Here is a 17,258-nt window from a genome sequence, read left to right as displayed (position 1 = left end):
CAATAAAACCCATTACAAACAAGGCATTGGTTGCATCCAGTTGGGACATAATTACTGATTATAATGACTTATACTGTCTTTTTACTCATTGCATTGCATCGCGCCGCATAAACATAAAACCATGTCTGCATTTGTGATCGGAGAAACGACAAACAACAAGCGCTACTCTACACTGCTCAAAACTCGCATTTGAATCCTCAGTGGCAAATTCTTTAAATATGAAAACATACTTACAGGCTGTGAGTCAGAACGGACGGCATTGTAGGCTACCCCTTTAAAAGTCTTAATTCACCCTTCCTCAAATTAAGGCCTTAAAAAGGGAGATGGTCCTCATTGCAGAACACAAGATCCAGGGGGCGTGGTTGGATCCAGATCCAACTCCTCCCACTTATATCTAAACCTACCCGTTTCCAACCCCTGATCCCTAAACCCACCCATCTCCACCCCTAAACCTACCCATCTCCACCCCCTAGATGTGGATCCAACCACGCCCCCTGGATCTTGTGTTCTGCAGTGAGGGGCTACTGTAAAAAGGTCTTAAATTGAAGTAGAAAGTCTTAAATTCATTTATTTATTATATGGTCTATATCTTCTTATACAAAGACATTCTTTGTCACATTCTTTACTTTGTCTTAAAAAGTCTTAAATATACCTTTATAAAACCTGCAAAACCCCTTGTATTATATATTATACATATAATTTTTTTTTTTTGGAAAGTCATTGCCTGATAAGGCAGCGAGGCAGTGAGTCAGCTGCCTAGGTTTTCGGATGCAGCCGTTGTTGTTTTAATTAAATATGGAATTCATTTTGCTCACATTTCATGAATGAGGCCTATCATGTTCCAGTAGGACGTTTGTCTTTCATGTACATGTTTAGCATATGTGAACAGCACTTTCATGTGGTGTGAAGAATACGTACATTTCGACTGATGAAGCCCTGTCTGTGTCACATGTGCTGCTGCGTGTGAACTGGTGATTTCATCACAGCCATCTCCGGAAATCGTCTCAGGTTACGTATGTAACCCTAGTTCCTCGAGGGAATGACAGCTAATATTAACCAATACAAAATCTGCATTAAAGTTAAGAATGTAAGGATAAAATCTGTTAATATATAATTTGTAGTTGTGGTGCTCCTAAATTTTTGGTGAGTGCTCCTAAATTTTTGCTGGTGCTCCTAACTTTTTGAAGTTGGGAGCACCAGTGCTACCAAGTAAAAAAGTTAATTTCGAGCCCTGTATAACGTGGCTTGCACTCGCCCTTTGCATGCTTTGTCTTAGCGTGAGCCTTAGACATAGCTGCTTATTAGACTTTCTCACAATAGACAGACAACAATAAATATGACTGACACACACAGAGCGCTTCGCTGAATGACAGAAAGCTGACGCTGGCTCTGCCGCACGTGCTTTTATAGCTTCCTGGTCATGACGTCATCCGCCGTGACGTCCCGTTCAGCTATTGGACTGATTTCACATGTGATTCAGAGCGTGGGTCGCAGAAGGCGTTCCCCTAGCGTTTTCGACGCAGCTCGAGTTCCTGAAGAGGAACAGAATGATTTCCTGAGCCTGAAAATGTATACTACCTCTTCCTCTCATGACAGAAAAACCACTCCTCTATCTTACAGCAACAGTCTGGGAAAGAGAGGATGTCAGATTATTTTCCTCCCTCTGTAGTTCCCTGAAATGCAATGGCATTTTTCACTTGCACAGGTCACACTCTCATAGCCAGGACATTGCTTTGAACATGTACCTCCTCTTGCATATGGAGAGCAAATTTCAAACTGTCATAATGTGTGTCAGGCTGACTGTCCAACTTGAAATTTGTGTAGTATTTGTTGAGAGCATGTCTGTATTGCGTTTTGTACCATCTCACATGTCCCCCGTGGCAAGGGGCACTCAGAAAGTCCTTTGAGTGTCCTGTCTACAGTGAGTACCTCTTCCTCTTCTAGTGATGGTATAAAATCAAGTGGCCAGTTTGGTCGTTCATCTTCCTGATAGACACCACGGGTTGGCCATTTCCCCTACAGGTGTCTTTGTGCTCGGCACGCTGGGAGAAATGTGCTGCTGGTGCTCACATCAAGCCTTAGGTCTCACCTCAATGCCAGAGCATATCTGGAGTGCCGACAGTTAGTTTCGGCTCTGCCTCATCCGTTCCACTGCAGCCATACAAGCTCAAACCGCACCTGCCTGTCTTTCTGCCCAATCTGTCAGGCATTAAGAGCTTTCAACAGCTCTGCTCATGGGCAGTTACAGTTTTAATGGCTTCCAAAAGGATCATAATTGTATCCATTCAACAGAAACTCTTTCAGCGAGACCAGCACTTTTCATGTTTCACTGACTCCCATATTTGCCTTTTTCCCTGCTCCTGTAGTTTCAGTGCTCACTTATTTGCCACTGAAAACTTTGCTGTCGTCATAGCGACCGATATGGGATGACCCTGGTCTCTTTCTCACTGACCCCTTATGATCAGATTCACTTCTCTCAAATCCCACTTAACATTTCACTCATGTCTTTTGAATAGACAGCAAATTAAATAATGTGTAAATAATAGTCAAGTCAAGTCAAGTCACCTATATTTATATAGCGCTTTTACCAATACAGATTGTGTCAAAGCAACTGTACAGCATTAATTAGGAAAATACTGTGTCAATAATGCAAAATGATAATAGTTAACACTCAATTTTCAGTTAAAGGCAGTTCATCATTGAATTCAGTGATGTCATCATCCAGCTCAGTTCAGTTTAAAGTGTCTGTGCAATCAAGTCGACGATATCGCTGGAAATTAAGTGTCCCCAACTAAGCAAGCCAGAGGCGAGGCAACAGCGTCAAGGATGGGTTTCGATTCTTGTAAGAGTCAGAAATAAATCTCATATTGCATTAGAAACACGTGCTAAAAAACAAAAATTGGTGTGGGATTTACTTTGAAACAATTTTCACTCAGAAATTGCTAGTAAATTTCACAAATAATTACAAAGAAACTGCAAGTAACATTGAATTAAACAATACATTTTGAAGTATGACGACTGAAATAATATTTTATTGTAAACCATCCTCCAATAATCTTTGTTTTATTTACTTCAAAAAACCTTACCAATGGTGCACAATGGTGTCTCTTGAGCCGTTAATTTTCATTCTGTGGTTTATGTATGTCACAGATGCAGCATGTGTGACGCTCTTCATATTTGTTTGTTTTTGCACTGGTGACAAATCATTCGTCTTTCCTTTAACATCTCTGGCAGCTCTAAATCAATATGTTACACAAATAGTTTGACAGACGTGAGAGCTATCAAAATCCTTTTAAAGAACACGCGCTCACACACCAGGAGCGAGCACAGTTCAGTATTTGAAGGATTAGTTCATCATGACAGTTAAAGGGAAGGTTCACCCAAAAATGAAAATTCTGTCATTAATTACTCACCCTCATGTCGTTCCAAACCCGTAAGACCTCCGTTCATCTTCGGAACACAAATTAAGATATTTTTAATGCATTCTGACAGCTCTCTGACCCTCCCATGGACAGCAAGGGTACTACCACGATCAACGTCCAGAAACGTAGCAAGGAGATCGGTAAAATAATCCATGTGACGTCAAGGGTTCAACCGTAGCGTAAAATTTTACGCCAAACTTTTGAAAGGTAGTGTACACAAATGTTTAATTAAATAATAATAAAAATAATGAAATGGTTAAGGTACAACTTTGCATTTGTGGCTTAATAATCTACACATATTCTGTTGTCTGTATGAAAAAAAAATCAAGTGATGCTGATTTCTCTGCAGGGGTGTGAGTTTTGTAAAGGTGGCTCAGCACATGTGGCTGTAATGAGTGTCTGTGCTGGCACAAGACCCACCCACACATACTGTATCTGTGGTGCCAATGATGATGATTCTTACGTCCGTTTCGGAGAACCAGAGGACAAGTATTTCAATCGATCGCTCAGGCATGGCACCGAAATCTGCGTTCTGATTCGGTTCTAATACATACCGGTTACATAGGTACCGGTGCCATATTGGTACCGGGTTTCTGTACCCAACCCTACTACTGACAGACTTGCGACTGAAAGAAGAAAAGAATGAAACAGTAGTATGTATGACCATGTCAAATTCTCAAGGAAAGGAAAAAGGCCTTGTCTATTCACGTCTGTTTCCATGCTCATAACCAAAGCAGAACAGGTGTGAACGTGTGATCCAACAGGAAGTCACATGTTTGAGTGTTCTAAAGCCCCTGAACAGCTGCCCCCCGAGTCTCCCCTCCAGAATGTGTGCCGGCATGCTAAGGGGCACTAAAACAGGGGCTGCTCTTTATGTGGCTTGGAGCTTGTGAGTATTTGTTGAGACTAATATAAGCACAGACGCAAAGAGGGGTTATTTAAAAAACACACAAACTCTTTGGCCTTCCACTCATTTAAGCAGCTCCTACATTTCATAGTGAACAGACACACTTAGAATAACACTGACCCTGCATGATTGTGTTTTTTAAACAGGTGGAGATTGAAAAACTGGACTACCATCACTACCTCCCCCTGTTTTTTGACGGACTGTGCGAGACAGTTCACCCCTATGAGTTCTTCGCTCGACAGGGCATCCATGACATGCTGGAGCATGGTGGCAGTAAGATCCTGCCTGTTATTCCACAGCTCATCATACCCATCAAGAGTGAGTGTCATTAAGATGAGACCTGCTCCCTAGAGCTCTTCCTGTGCAAGATACTAATTACTGTCCAAAGTAACTAATTCTTTTTTTTTTTTTTTTGTAAGTCACAAAATCATTCAATGGGGGTCAGTCTGTCCTTGGTACAGAGCATGCACTTCATCTGAAAGCTTGGAGGAAGAATAGAAGAAGCATTCCAAAGCTTGCAAAAGATAAAATAAAAATGGCATTAAATTTATTACAGTATAGTAAGGGAGGCCTCCGAGAGGCTACCTTCCAAAACTTTAAAGCAGTCACGCTACATAAATCTGGCTTATGGAAAAGTGGTAATGCTGAAAATGCATATCACAGCTGGAGTTTGGCCAAAGGCATGTGAGGGACTCGACAATTTGAAGGAGAATCCAGTGTGATGAAAGCAATATTGGGAATCAGTGCTTTATTTTTTGCCTGGAGTTGTTATGATGCTGTTTAAATTCTAGAATATAATTTTTGTTATTCATTTTTTGTTTAAAAAATACAAAAATGTTTTTACAGCAAAGCAAAAAGGCCCCTTTTATGTTTATGTAATATAGAAGTTTAAAGCATTTGTTATTCTGAATGTTTTTTGGTTTTTTTTGCAATGCAAATTTTTTTGGTTAATTTTTGCTTGTCTTACTGTTCAAAAAAATTTACTACTTAATAAATGCACGGCACATCTCACTGACAAAATAAGCTTCTTTAATGCAGACTGAGAAAATTTAGGATACATTAGAAAATTATGGATTAATGAAGGAATGGATGAAGCTAATTGAAAAAAACAACAACAACTGACCTTACACATACAGCAAAGGTCACACGAGAAGACAAAAAAAAACAGAAGGTCGATGTTCTGCACTAGTCAAATCAAAGCCCAGAATGAAGAATAAATGAGCGCCTCTGGGATGATTACAATCTCAGAGAACAATCCTCCTTCTTGATTGCAAGATAGATAGATAGATAGATAGATAGATGAGAACACTTTTTCCCCCTCTCACTGGAACGACTGCAGATATGTTTGTATCAGGAGTTAAAATAACGCAATTACTGAAGTGTCTAAATGTCGTGCTCCTGTGGTATTTAGAGAAGGAAGGAATGTGAGGTCATTCATTTTTAGAGCCTAATATGAGGGAGGAATTAATGGTTCCTTTATTTAGAGAGATTTAGAAACAGATCTTCACTCCTCCAGACGTGTCACACACCATGAATTATTGAACACTCCTTCGGTGCAAATGTCACACCGCTGGAAAACAGTTTGCCGTGTTTGTTTAGTAATTAGAATTTCATAGTGTGTTATACAGATATAGGAGAGCAGGAAGTGAATGGAGGTGATTGGTAAAGTACAGCACACCTGCCACTCAAAACACAAAAGTGTGTGTGTGTGTAAATGATTTTAATTTTTCGATGAACTATCCCTTTGTTTTTATTTGAAGGTACCTCCTAAATGCCTTGTTCAGGCAGGCTTTAGATGCATCATAACATAAATGATCTCAAACAAATTCAAGTGAGATAATTCAAGAGATAACCAAATATATATTTAATGACTACAAAAGCTTATTTCTCAGTAGAGCTTAAATCATATGGAAAAATGGATATTAATAAATTAAATTACTTCTTTCAACCGCTCTGTCATTCTTTCCAGTGAACACCACTGAACCACAGAATTATGGGATATCATGCAGGCTGCAGATGAAGGCTTTTTTGTAGAATTGAATTGATGCCTTCCTCACTGCATACAGAGCCTGTGAAGGAAGTGTTCTTCAACTTTTGGACTGAGAAAAAAAAAGCAAATATAACACCCCAATAAGGGTTGTAAAATGGGAAAAAAATTGAAATATCACATTTTGCAGATTTTTTTTTCACACATTGTCAAAATATTCCTGACCTCAAAGTGTTTTTGGACCTTCTTTCTTGTTCTCTTCATCTCTCTGTGTTTATCTACAGATGCTCTCAACACGAGGAGCAGGCAGGTCATCTGCACCACGCTGAAGGTTCTGCAGCACCTGGTTGTGTCAGCAGATATGGTGGGTGAGGCGCTGGTCCCGTACTACAGACAGATCCTCCCCATCCTGAACATCTTCAAGAACATGAACAGTAAGCAACTCATACATATCTGTAACTGCTTTAGGCTTTTATAAAAGTTTGTTTTTTAGCTTTTGAGATCATTTTTGTGAAATATATACTGCATATATATTTTTAATCAGCGAATCTCTCAAGGCTGTGTGTAAAAAACACACATATTTTGTTTCTCCAAGGGATGATTTTATGCACAATATGCAGAGGAGTGCCTTGGAAAAGTGGCTTATTGTTTTTATAAAACAGCAATTTGATAAAAGTGAGTGACTTTAATTTACTTTATAAATTTTTTAGTATGTTTTTAAGACTACATTCGTTGCTTTTTCTGCTGCTTGGTTTTACGTTTAACATTTTTTTTGTATCTCTGATCCGGCCACATAGAAAAACACTGACAATTAACATTGATTTTGCATTGATCCCTGCGGCCCTTGTCTTGCTGGAGATCAGTGCTTGTCTTTCAGGATCCAAGCCTTCAGCTCTGATCTTTAAAGCTGGTCTCAGATCAGCAGGCATCGGCACTGTTCTGAGTCCCTCTTATTTAAACATTCTACGTCATTACTGAACATTTATGCCAGTTTTCTACATGCCAATACAAGAATCTACATCATCTGGCGCCTGAATTTCCATTGATTGTGTAGTTATATTTGTGTCTCTTTGTCATATGATGTCTGTCATCATTTTAAACATGGTCCTGAGGACTGATGTGAGCGTTCTGTATTCATTGTGTCCTGGTGTCGGACCGCTTCACGCTTCCATTCACCGTCTTTGTCAGGCAGACTATAGGCCTGCCAGACATCTTAAGACGTGAGGACAAGCATTGTGGATCAATCACCTCATCACAGGCTTAACCAGCCAAAATGCTGCCACCTCACTCTTCTGATCAATATTCAATTTGAATCTTTTGTCTTCTTAATTCCGTTACATTATCTGCTAATGTTTTGTTTGAGCAAAAGAATGAGCACTGGAGGAACAGAGAAAGCTTCTCTCATTAGCTCTAGGATCCATGCTAATCTCCTCTGTGAATTAGCGGTAGATAAAGTCTCTTAAGTGTTTAATGCCTGGTTTACAAGCCAAGATCAGGACTGGTTAGATTGGTTTTCTTTGGCTATAAGGCACTACCAGACAATGTGCATCTTGTGAATTTGAGAAATGAGCAGTTGTTATTTTAGTCTGCAGTTTTAAAATGTGGTGTAGTTAAGTAGTGAGAGAGAGAGAGAGAGAGGGAGAGAGATGTTTGGAGACTTGCGGTTAATTGAAGTTGGGCTAAAAGTGATCCGATTTCTCCATTGGATTCCTCTGGGGGGATTTGGTGGTTGCGAATATTCTGGATGTGCTGAAATGGATCACTCTCACAGCAAGTCATGGGCCTCTTTACAATGTGAAAATGTTTGTTTGTATGTGTGTTTTCGTGCCTTGTGGTAGTGTGGTCAGCGGGAAATTGTGCCTACACAGTGGTCTTTTGTTCCCCAGGATGCAGCTGTTGGCACTGTGGTGTTGTGTGTCTAAGTATGTGTGTTGTCCTCCTTTCTGTGCTTTTCAGATCTTGAATTTTGAAAGTTACATTTGTCCAGCATGCATCTAAGCAATATGACACAAGCAAGAGTACAGTTGTGTGTAATTTGGCCAGTTTGTGTGTATATTTTCTTTTCATTGCCAACAAGTAAAGTAATTCCAGTGCTGTTAAAAATTGTATATACTGTCTTATATTCAGTAAGGTTTGTTTCTTTCTTTAATATTTGTTAATATTAATATTTGTATTCAGCTGGAATGTGTTAAACTTAACTTTAAAATAATAAGAAATATTTCTTGAGCATATTAGAATGATTCCTGAAGAATCATGTGACACTGGAGTAATGGCTGCTGAAAATTTAGCCTTGCCATCACAGGAATAAACAACATTTTTAAAGATATTAAAAGTAAACTGTAGTAATATTTCCTCATATTACTGTTTTACTGTATTTTTTAAACAAATAAATGCAAACTTGGTGAGCATAAGAGACTTCTTTCATTTTTCAATATGTAAAAAAAAAAACATAAAACAAAATCAATATTTAATTTAATTTAATTTATGTATTTATTTATTATTTTATCCAGTAGGATTTTTATGGAAATTAGTAGATGCTTTTGTCCAAAGCAGCTTACAGTATATTTAAAGGATACATTTTGTCAGTTTGCATTCCCTAGAAATCAAACCTCCGATCTTGGCCTTCAGAGCTACATGAACCTTGCAATTTTTGGGTAGACTAGCCTATTCATTTAAAAATAACATTAGTGGTAAATTTGTTCTAGGCTGAACTCCTTGACCCTGGAGTAGTTAACTGTCTCTGTGTGCATTTTCCAAATGTTATTCCACTCTGTTTAAATCATTAAGAGTCTGGAAGTTTAACCCTTTTAATCAATACGTAGCACTGACATCTTGCTTTTTTTTCACTTTCCATGGTTTTCTAAGGCTTTTGTGGTCACTTGAGCTTCATGTAAACTTGGTTAAACTCCTGATTGTAGCAGTGCAGCATTTCCGCTTGTGTGTGTGCTGCTGAACTTGAAACTACTGAATATGCTAGAACTGTAAATGTATGCGAATCACAGATGCAGTTTACATGCTTCTGTTGTTTTCCGGCTGGGTTGATTCCTGTTGTTAATCAAACATGGTGACATCTCTTACGAGGGGCAGATCTGCTCCATCATGCAGTAGATTACACACACACATACGGCAGTAACTTCATTTCCTGCCTGCTTGCCTCTGTCCAGTACACACTCCTTGAGGAGAACACACTCCCTGCTTAGCAGGACGCTTCCTGACAAATGTGTGTGAACAAATGTCCCGCTAATGATGCTTAACGACCCCGAGCTGTTCTGCCGTTAGCCTCTGCTTCACTCCTGTTCTCTGTGTGCATGTGTGCGTCTTTTTTATTGGCCTGCATTATCTTTGTGCTGTTAGTCTGCTTTCCACATTAATCTGCACCAGACCTGCTGTGATACACTTCTTTTGGTTCTATGAATCTTCCTGCTGGGAATGCCGACGAGTCTTATAAGCACAAACACACACAGAAACATATATAGTGTGGTGGCAATGATGCAACTCCGAGAGGTTTTTGTTAGAACTAAAAATAATATTTGTGCTCGTGAGGTGGTAGTTTCCGAGATGCGGTGGGGGTGATATATTTTCTTGATGGCGATCTGGTTATGTTGTTCCTTGTGTGTGCATGGAGGTGGTATTAGCCTCAGGTGTGTCTTATCACACGTTGCCAGTAGTACTTTGTACCTCCACTTAGCGACCGCCTCCCGCTGTGAAACTGGCTCTGGAGGGCAACAGTGACTCAAGGCAATGTGGACCTTATATAATGCAAATACTCATTCTATATGCACATAGATTCACATGTTCATAAGTGATTAGCAGGCCTAGACATAATCTGTGGACTTTTGGGGGATTTACAACTGGATTTAAGCATGGTAAATGTGTTTAATGGAACAGAGAGTGTAACACTTTTATTAAAAGCTAATCGTGTATGTAAATTAGCCAAAATATTTAATAAATTAACACAGAAGTCAAAAGTGAATTATTGGTAATAAATAGGACCTGGAACATCACTTAAAATTACAGGTCCTGGGGTTGATATTTATATGGCTAGACCAGGGTGCCATTTTTAATGCCACAAATGGTCCCATTGCAGGGGACCTCTCTCCTAAATTATAAAGGCCATATATTTTCATGTATCAAGAGCCATTCGTACTGTGAAACAAATCTTAGAAATATTTGTTAAGTATTCTCTGGAAAATATTTACCTTTTTTTGCATTGACACTAAATCAATGACTGTCGATTAAAAAAAAAATATTTGATTATATCTGAAATATTTGATTCTCACAGCATGAAAGCATGTTTATATTATATTACTTTACTGTGGAACCCCGGAGGTCCCCATACCCCAGTTTGAAAAACCCTGGGCTAAACTGTAGAGGAACTTAGCTGTCCCTGGTTGTTCCTCACAACAGCTTGATTGTGTGTGTATGCCTATACTTGTACACTAGATATCTATCTGCTCATATACACTAGAGATATGTCTGCTCATATTTCTAGTATCTAGTGCTAGTCCATGTTTTTGAGAGACTTCTTAATAAATTTTGGTTTATCACTGCCGATACGAGACCCTCTTCTCCTGTAAAAAGTATATTCATAAGAACACACGTGCACAAACACAATGCAATGCAATATAAGTTTCATACCCCGCTCCCTATGGGCTCGTCATTTTCCTGTCTACGTCACGTGTCTTCCTCTCATGGGGGATTTAAGCCAATCTAGCCTCCTGCAGGATTCTTACAGCAGTGATGAATCCATCATCTCAGCCACTGCTGCCCCCTGAGAGAAGAGAACATCTCTGCCAAGCCCACCCTCATGCGTACGGCTTTCACTGTGCCCACCTGACCCGTCTCAGCATGCTTCATAGCCCTTAATGATTACTGCTTTAACACAGCCAGTCAATTTATATATTCTACAGTATATGTAAATTTTATTTATATATATGCATAGTAAGACAAGGCAAGGCAATGGCTGGGGGCTCCAAGCCAGTCAAATCTGAGACGGGCCCCCCGGGTTTCCGGCCGAGCAGCGGCTCCAATTTAAAGGTCAACCGATAACGGCCCAGACTCATGAATACCCTAAATCATCCTCCCACCTGCCTGTCTCTCCATACATCTGTCTATTGCCCACATACACACACTTGACCTTGTGCACCTGTATTTCTACCTTTATTTCTCTCTCTCTATTTTTTTAGTCTCTGGCTTCTGAGTTTAATTGTTTTCTTTTATTTATTTATTTTTCTTTTGTAAGACACTGTCCATGGAAGCCTTCATAGAGAGTGTTTTATAGGAAAGCAAAGGTTCACTGGAGGTCACACTAGAGGTCGTGGTAACCTTGAGTGTGTATTTTTGGCATATGGTAGCTATGGTAAATGTATATTTTAAAAAGGCATATATAATATATCGGTACCATATTAGAAATTTCTTAAATGTATTGTATCATATTGGATATATATATTGACTGAAACTGGATATTAAATTGTTCATGCACGTTTTCTCTGTTTTTACATTTAGATTGCCTTTGCTGTCATCTAAAAGTTAACTTAACCTCATTTAAAGTTAATCTTTAAAACACTAATTGTAACGGGGCTGACGAGACGAGAGGCGTGCGGATGACAGAGCAGAAGACCTCCAGGCTGGAGTAGATACCCCTGGCAGAGACTGGGATCTAGGGAAAACTGAGACACACGAGACAGACAGAGCATTTATGGCCTCAAGGGCCAAGGCAGGGAACACAAAAAGTTCATTAGCAGGCTCATTGACTGAAACTGAACAGACGGAAGGTTTAAAAACAGACTCAACAGAAGCATTTAGACAGACTGACAGCTTTAGATTCCTTGACAGAGACAAGTGAAACTGGACTGGCTGGTAGTTCTTGGATGGTCTCTATGGCAGTGACAGGGTTGACGGGAAAGACATGGGGTGCATTAATAGTCTCTGGGCTCATGACAGGCAGGGTTAAGGGTTCAAAGGCAGGTTTTTGGGCTGTGACAGACAGTTCACTATCAACCCCCATGGCTGGTTCAGAACAGGATAAGAGGGGTAATCCAATAAACACAGGCAGAAGGTCAGGAAACAGACAACAAGGCAACACGGAAAGACTAGACTAAGACTAAAACTAAAAAATGGGAAAAGGAATGGCTCAGTAATGTAGCTATCACTAGAGGAGAGATAAATGCTAAACAAAACTAGAGACTAAACAAAAACATGGAATGGCTCTAAAGCAGCTAACACTTGGGGAGTGCTAAACGCAGAACAATACTCGGCGATCGGAGCAGGAACTGAGTGGGTGTTATGTAGTGTGTGTAATTGGTCTCAGGTGAGCGTGTGATTAGTGAAATGGTGCATGGGAAATGTAGTCCGTGGTGACGTGCAACAGTCAGTGTAGTGAGAGAGTCAATATGATGGACGAGTGACCTCTGGTGGCGATCGAATGGAAGTCCACGGACCGGATTCGTGACACTAATGATTTAATAACACTGTTACATGTAGTCTTTATCAAATCTCAGAATGAAAATTCATTTTTCACACTTTACAATATAATATTGTGATGCTTAAATTCACTTTTAGCCTCTAAAATTAATAAGCTAGACATTTATTTTTAATTTATTTAGAAAAATAGTAATTTTAATATTGGCCATATTATGAATGTAACAATTATGCGCACTTTTGGTGTCATTTTCATTGTGTTCTTTTTCTGTTTTGCCTGGCCTTGTTCTCATTTTCCTGTCACTAGCTAGTGAAATTGTGTTTGCAGACCCTACTGAAAATCAGTGTTTTTGCCACTTTCTCACACACAAAGCAGGAGTAGCTAAGCTGTTTTGTGACTTCAATAAGTATGTGTGTGCTACCCATTTTCACCAGGTTGTGTTAGTATGCAGAAGACGTAGAACTAACTTAAATTAATCTAGTCTATATTAATCTAGAAATATTCTAGTATTCTAGAATTTTCCTTGAGTGTTGAATTTAAGGGCTCTCAGTTGTCCATTGATCTGACAGACATTATATCTGGACCAGGGCAATTAGTTACAAGATTGAGTGTTTGTGTGTGTGTGTGTGATTGTGTGTCACATGTTCCCTACATTATGAGGACCAAATGTCCCCACAAGGATAGTAATACCAGTAAATTTTGTCCTTGTGGGGACATTTTATGTTTGGTCCCCATGAGGAAACAAGCTTATAAACCATATAGAATGAAGTGTTTTGAAAATCTAAAATAGCAGAAACTTTTCTGAGGGGTAGGCTTAACGGCAGGGGTAGGGTAGGGTCAGGGGATAGAAAATACCCCACAGTACAGTATAAAAACCATTACGTCTATTGAGTGTCCCCACAAAAAATGGAAACCAGTATATGTGTGTGTGTGTGTGTGTGTGTGTGTGTGTGCGCGTTTTTGTGACAACTGAGGACATACATTTGTATAATGACAAGGGTATGACATAGGTATTACAAGGAGAAGGTGTGTGTGTGTGTACCTACTTAACCATATTTTGGGGACAAATTTGTACCCAAAAGTGAGCTAAACCTGACAAAATCCTCCAAAAACCTCCCTTTGGGGACGTCCTCATTTGTAAAACTGGTATAAAAATAAAGTAAACAAAGTTTTTTTTTAAATTGTAAAAATGCAGAAAGTTTCCTGTAAGGGGTAGGTTTAGGTGTAGGGCGATAGAAAATACAGTTTGTACAGTATAAAACCATTACGCCTATGGAATGTCCCCATTTAGATAGCTAAGTAAACGTGTGTGTGTGCATGCATTAAACATTCTCTGTATTATCCATTCTCTGTATTAGACATTCAAACACAGACTTGAATGCTGTGGTCTTTCAAAAATGACCGATGGGCTCATATGCTTTCTCTTTCTCTCTATTGATCTCTCTAGTCTTTAAGAATCAGTAGAAACAGTGATCTGCCAGCATCTGTTGTGCTTTAATCCTAAAGTTTTCATGTTAATGCAGCTCTTCTTTAAGGCTACTTTTGAGCTGGGCTTCCTGATTCAGAACACTGCTGATTCAGAACACTACTGCTTATGTCTTCATCTGATATTCTCACAGATGTGTGTGTGCGTGCAGTGTTCCATCTAAGGGGTGCATACGTATGACTTCTGAATTTGCTTCCATGCAGACTCAAATATGATGAAGAAGTTAGTGCTTTCATGATCTATATGAATGGGCAGTATTTTAAATGGAGTCCATCTGCATTTTCAGCTTGGACCTGGAAGCCACAGAGGCATGCACTACTATTATATAAAGGCTTATTTATCTCTATATTCTTCTTTTTTTTGAGAGACAGAAACCATGGCTTCTGGTATTTTTACTATTTAATAATAACTATGTTTTGTTATAATGTAATTTAATCGTATGTATTTTAAAAATGTTTAATCATTTATTTTATTACATTTATTATTAATATTTAATGTTATATTAATATTTAAATATATTTCATTTTATAACTTTTATACATTTTGTAATGCATATTTTTTTTTTTTTAGAATTGTTATAATTTAGACTAAAAATGTATTCTAATTCACACACACACACACCATATTATCAATAGAAAGCCCCCTCGATATTACAAAAACAACTGTGTGTGTATGTGTGTGACAAATCAATCCATGAGTGAGGGAGTGATGGGATGGCAGCAGTTTATGTACCTGCTGATGCAGACAGAGTAAAAAATCATGTGACCCAAGAGCAGCTAATCACGCCATCACACTCTTACTGAGAAAGAGAGAGAGAGAGCACTGACACCTGACCAGACCTGCCTCCATATGTGGTAAGAAGTAAAACCATCTGTTCTAGGGCAAATGTTCCACACCTGAACCAACTCAGTATGCTTGTGTGCATACACTCTTTGATTTACTCTACTGTTCAAAAGTTTGGGGTCGGTAGGATTTTTTATATTTTTGAAAGAAGTCAAAAATATAAAAAATTTTCTTCTCACCATGACTACATTTATTTGCTCAAAATACAGTAAAAACAGTAATAGCACAAATATTATTACAAATTAAAATAACTGTTTTCTATTTTAATATAATTTAAAATGGGATTTATTCCTATGATGGCAAAGCTGAATTTTCAGCATCATTACTCCAGTCTTCAGTGTCAGATGATCCTTCAGAAATCATTCTAATATGATGATTTGGTGCTCAAGAAACATTTATTATCATTGTAAGTGTTGAAAACAGTTGTGCTGCTTAATAATTTTTGTGGAAACTGTAATGCATTTTTACAGGATGTTCCAGGATTTGATGAATAGAAAGTTCAAAAGAACAGCATTTATGTGAAATCGAAATCTTTGTATTATTATAAATGTCTTTACTCTCAATTTACTGTCACTTTTGATCTTTTTAGTGCAACCTTGCTGAATAATATAAATTTTATTGACCTCCAACTTTTGAACAGTACTGCAACTAGATTTAATTTTAGTGCATCAAAGTTATCAAACAAACAAAACTCTATTTGATTAGTTACTTGAAAAGCAAGGGTGTAGGGCACATTCCCATAGTGTCTTTACTAAAGATGTTGAGTCTAATGATGCAGCATGTTCCTGAGCACACTAGAGAATTGCACACACACATATATATACAGTAACACACACAACCAGACAGAAACACATATACACTCTTAAAAATAAAGGTGCTTCACGATGCCATAGAAGAACCTTTTTGTCTAAATGGTTCCATAAAGAACCTTTAACATCTGAAGAACCTTTCTGTTTCACAAAAGGTTCTTTGTGGCGAAAGAAGGTTCTTCAGATTACAAAAAGGTAAGAAAGAGATGGTTCTTTAAAGAACCTTTGACTGAATGGTTCTTTGTGGAACCAAAAATGGTTCTTCTATGGCATCGCTTGAAGAACCTTTTGAAACACCTTTATTTTTAAGAGTGTACTTCATGATAGATGCCTGCTGTTCCTGTGCTAGGCTAGTAAACTCATTGGTCACCACTGACAACGGCATCTGTGCCTGTACTATCATATGTACACAATTGCACAAACCACACACACACTGCGTCTCGTGTGACAAAGCTTTTAAATCTGTGCGGCTACTATCCAGACTCCATTTCCACTCTACAGCACCTGTGTGTATCCTTAATTCAGTATTAGCCCTCCAGTCGAATGCTTCCTCATTCACTACCACCTGAGGCCCAGACACACACACACACACACACACACACACACCCCTGACACCAAGCAGCTGAAGATGGTTATATTTCAATGCAAATAGCATCTCATCCACAGGGTTGAGGTCTCTAGATTAGATTTGTGAGTTTTCCGTCTATACTCTGTAAGGGACTACTTCTTGCCGTGGATTCTGTTTCTGAGTTGAGCAGAGTTTGGTTTAATAGACTGCCGATCCCTTGCCAGACCTGCTGAAAGCACGACCCTTGCTGAGAGCTGAGCTTGACTCTCTAATAGTGACTGGAGTAGATAGGCCCTGTTCACACCTGCTATTAAAATCCCATCGCAAATGGACAGTCGAGACAGATCGCTGTTTACACCTTGTATATTCAGTATTTTGCTTTACAGAAACATTTGATTAAAGGTGGTTATTCATATCTTTTGCTTTAGTCTGTTGTATTGCAATAATCTTATATAAAATATAAAGTCGTATATAAAATATTGTATGTACAGTACATCTCTTACAACATCACTACATTTGTGCATATTGTTTATTTGTTTTTTTCCCAATGTATCTCTATAGCACTTTTTACAATACACATTATCTCTGTTGCAAAACCTATTTATTTATTTATAAATTAACATTTTATTATATTTTTAAAAATGTTTTTATATACATTTATAGTTGACATTTCTATCACCGTCATCAGGTTTTTGTTGTTGTTGTTGTTGTTTTGTTTTTTCATTGAGCTCATCACAATGCATTCTGGGATTGCTTCCTTCCGTGAATGATTTTCCCCCTCCTCCATTTATCTCTGCACATTGCACATTATCTCA

General features: G+C 38.6%; 1 protein-coding gene across 1 annotated transcript in view; it reads left to right on the top strand.

Annotated features, from left to right (window-relative positions):
• LOC107711659 (parkin coregulated gene protein homolog) overlaps positions 1-17,258 on the top strand; it is a 110,016-nt gene that overhangs the window by 70,986 nt on the left and 21,772 nt on the right. Inside the window, exons 3-4 of the mRNA XM_016516681.1 lie at positions 4,476-4,647; positions 6,601-6,750. Of these exons, the coding sequence (XP_016372167.1) occupies positions 4,476-4,647; positions 6,601-6,750 (322 nt within the window). The remainder of the gene's footprint in view (positions 1-4,475; positions 4,648-6,600; positions 6,751-17,258) is intronic.

This window comes from Sinocyclocheilus rhinocerous, unplaced genomic scaffold (assembly GCF_001515625.1).
Source record: "Sinocyclocheilus rhinocerous isolate Xijiao unplaced genomic scaffold, SAMN03320098_v1.1 scaffold2117, whole genome shotgun sequence".
Lineage (NCBI taxonomy): Eukaryota > Metazoa > Chordata > Actinopteri > Cypriniformes > Cyprinidae > Sinocyclocheilus > Sinocyclocheilus rhinocerous.
This window is presented reverse-complemented; position numbering and strand designations above follow the sequence as displayed.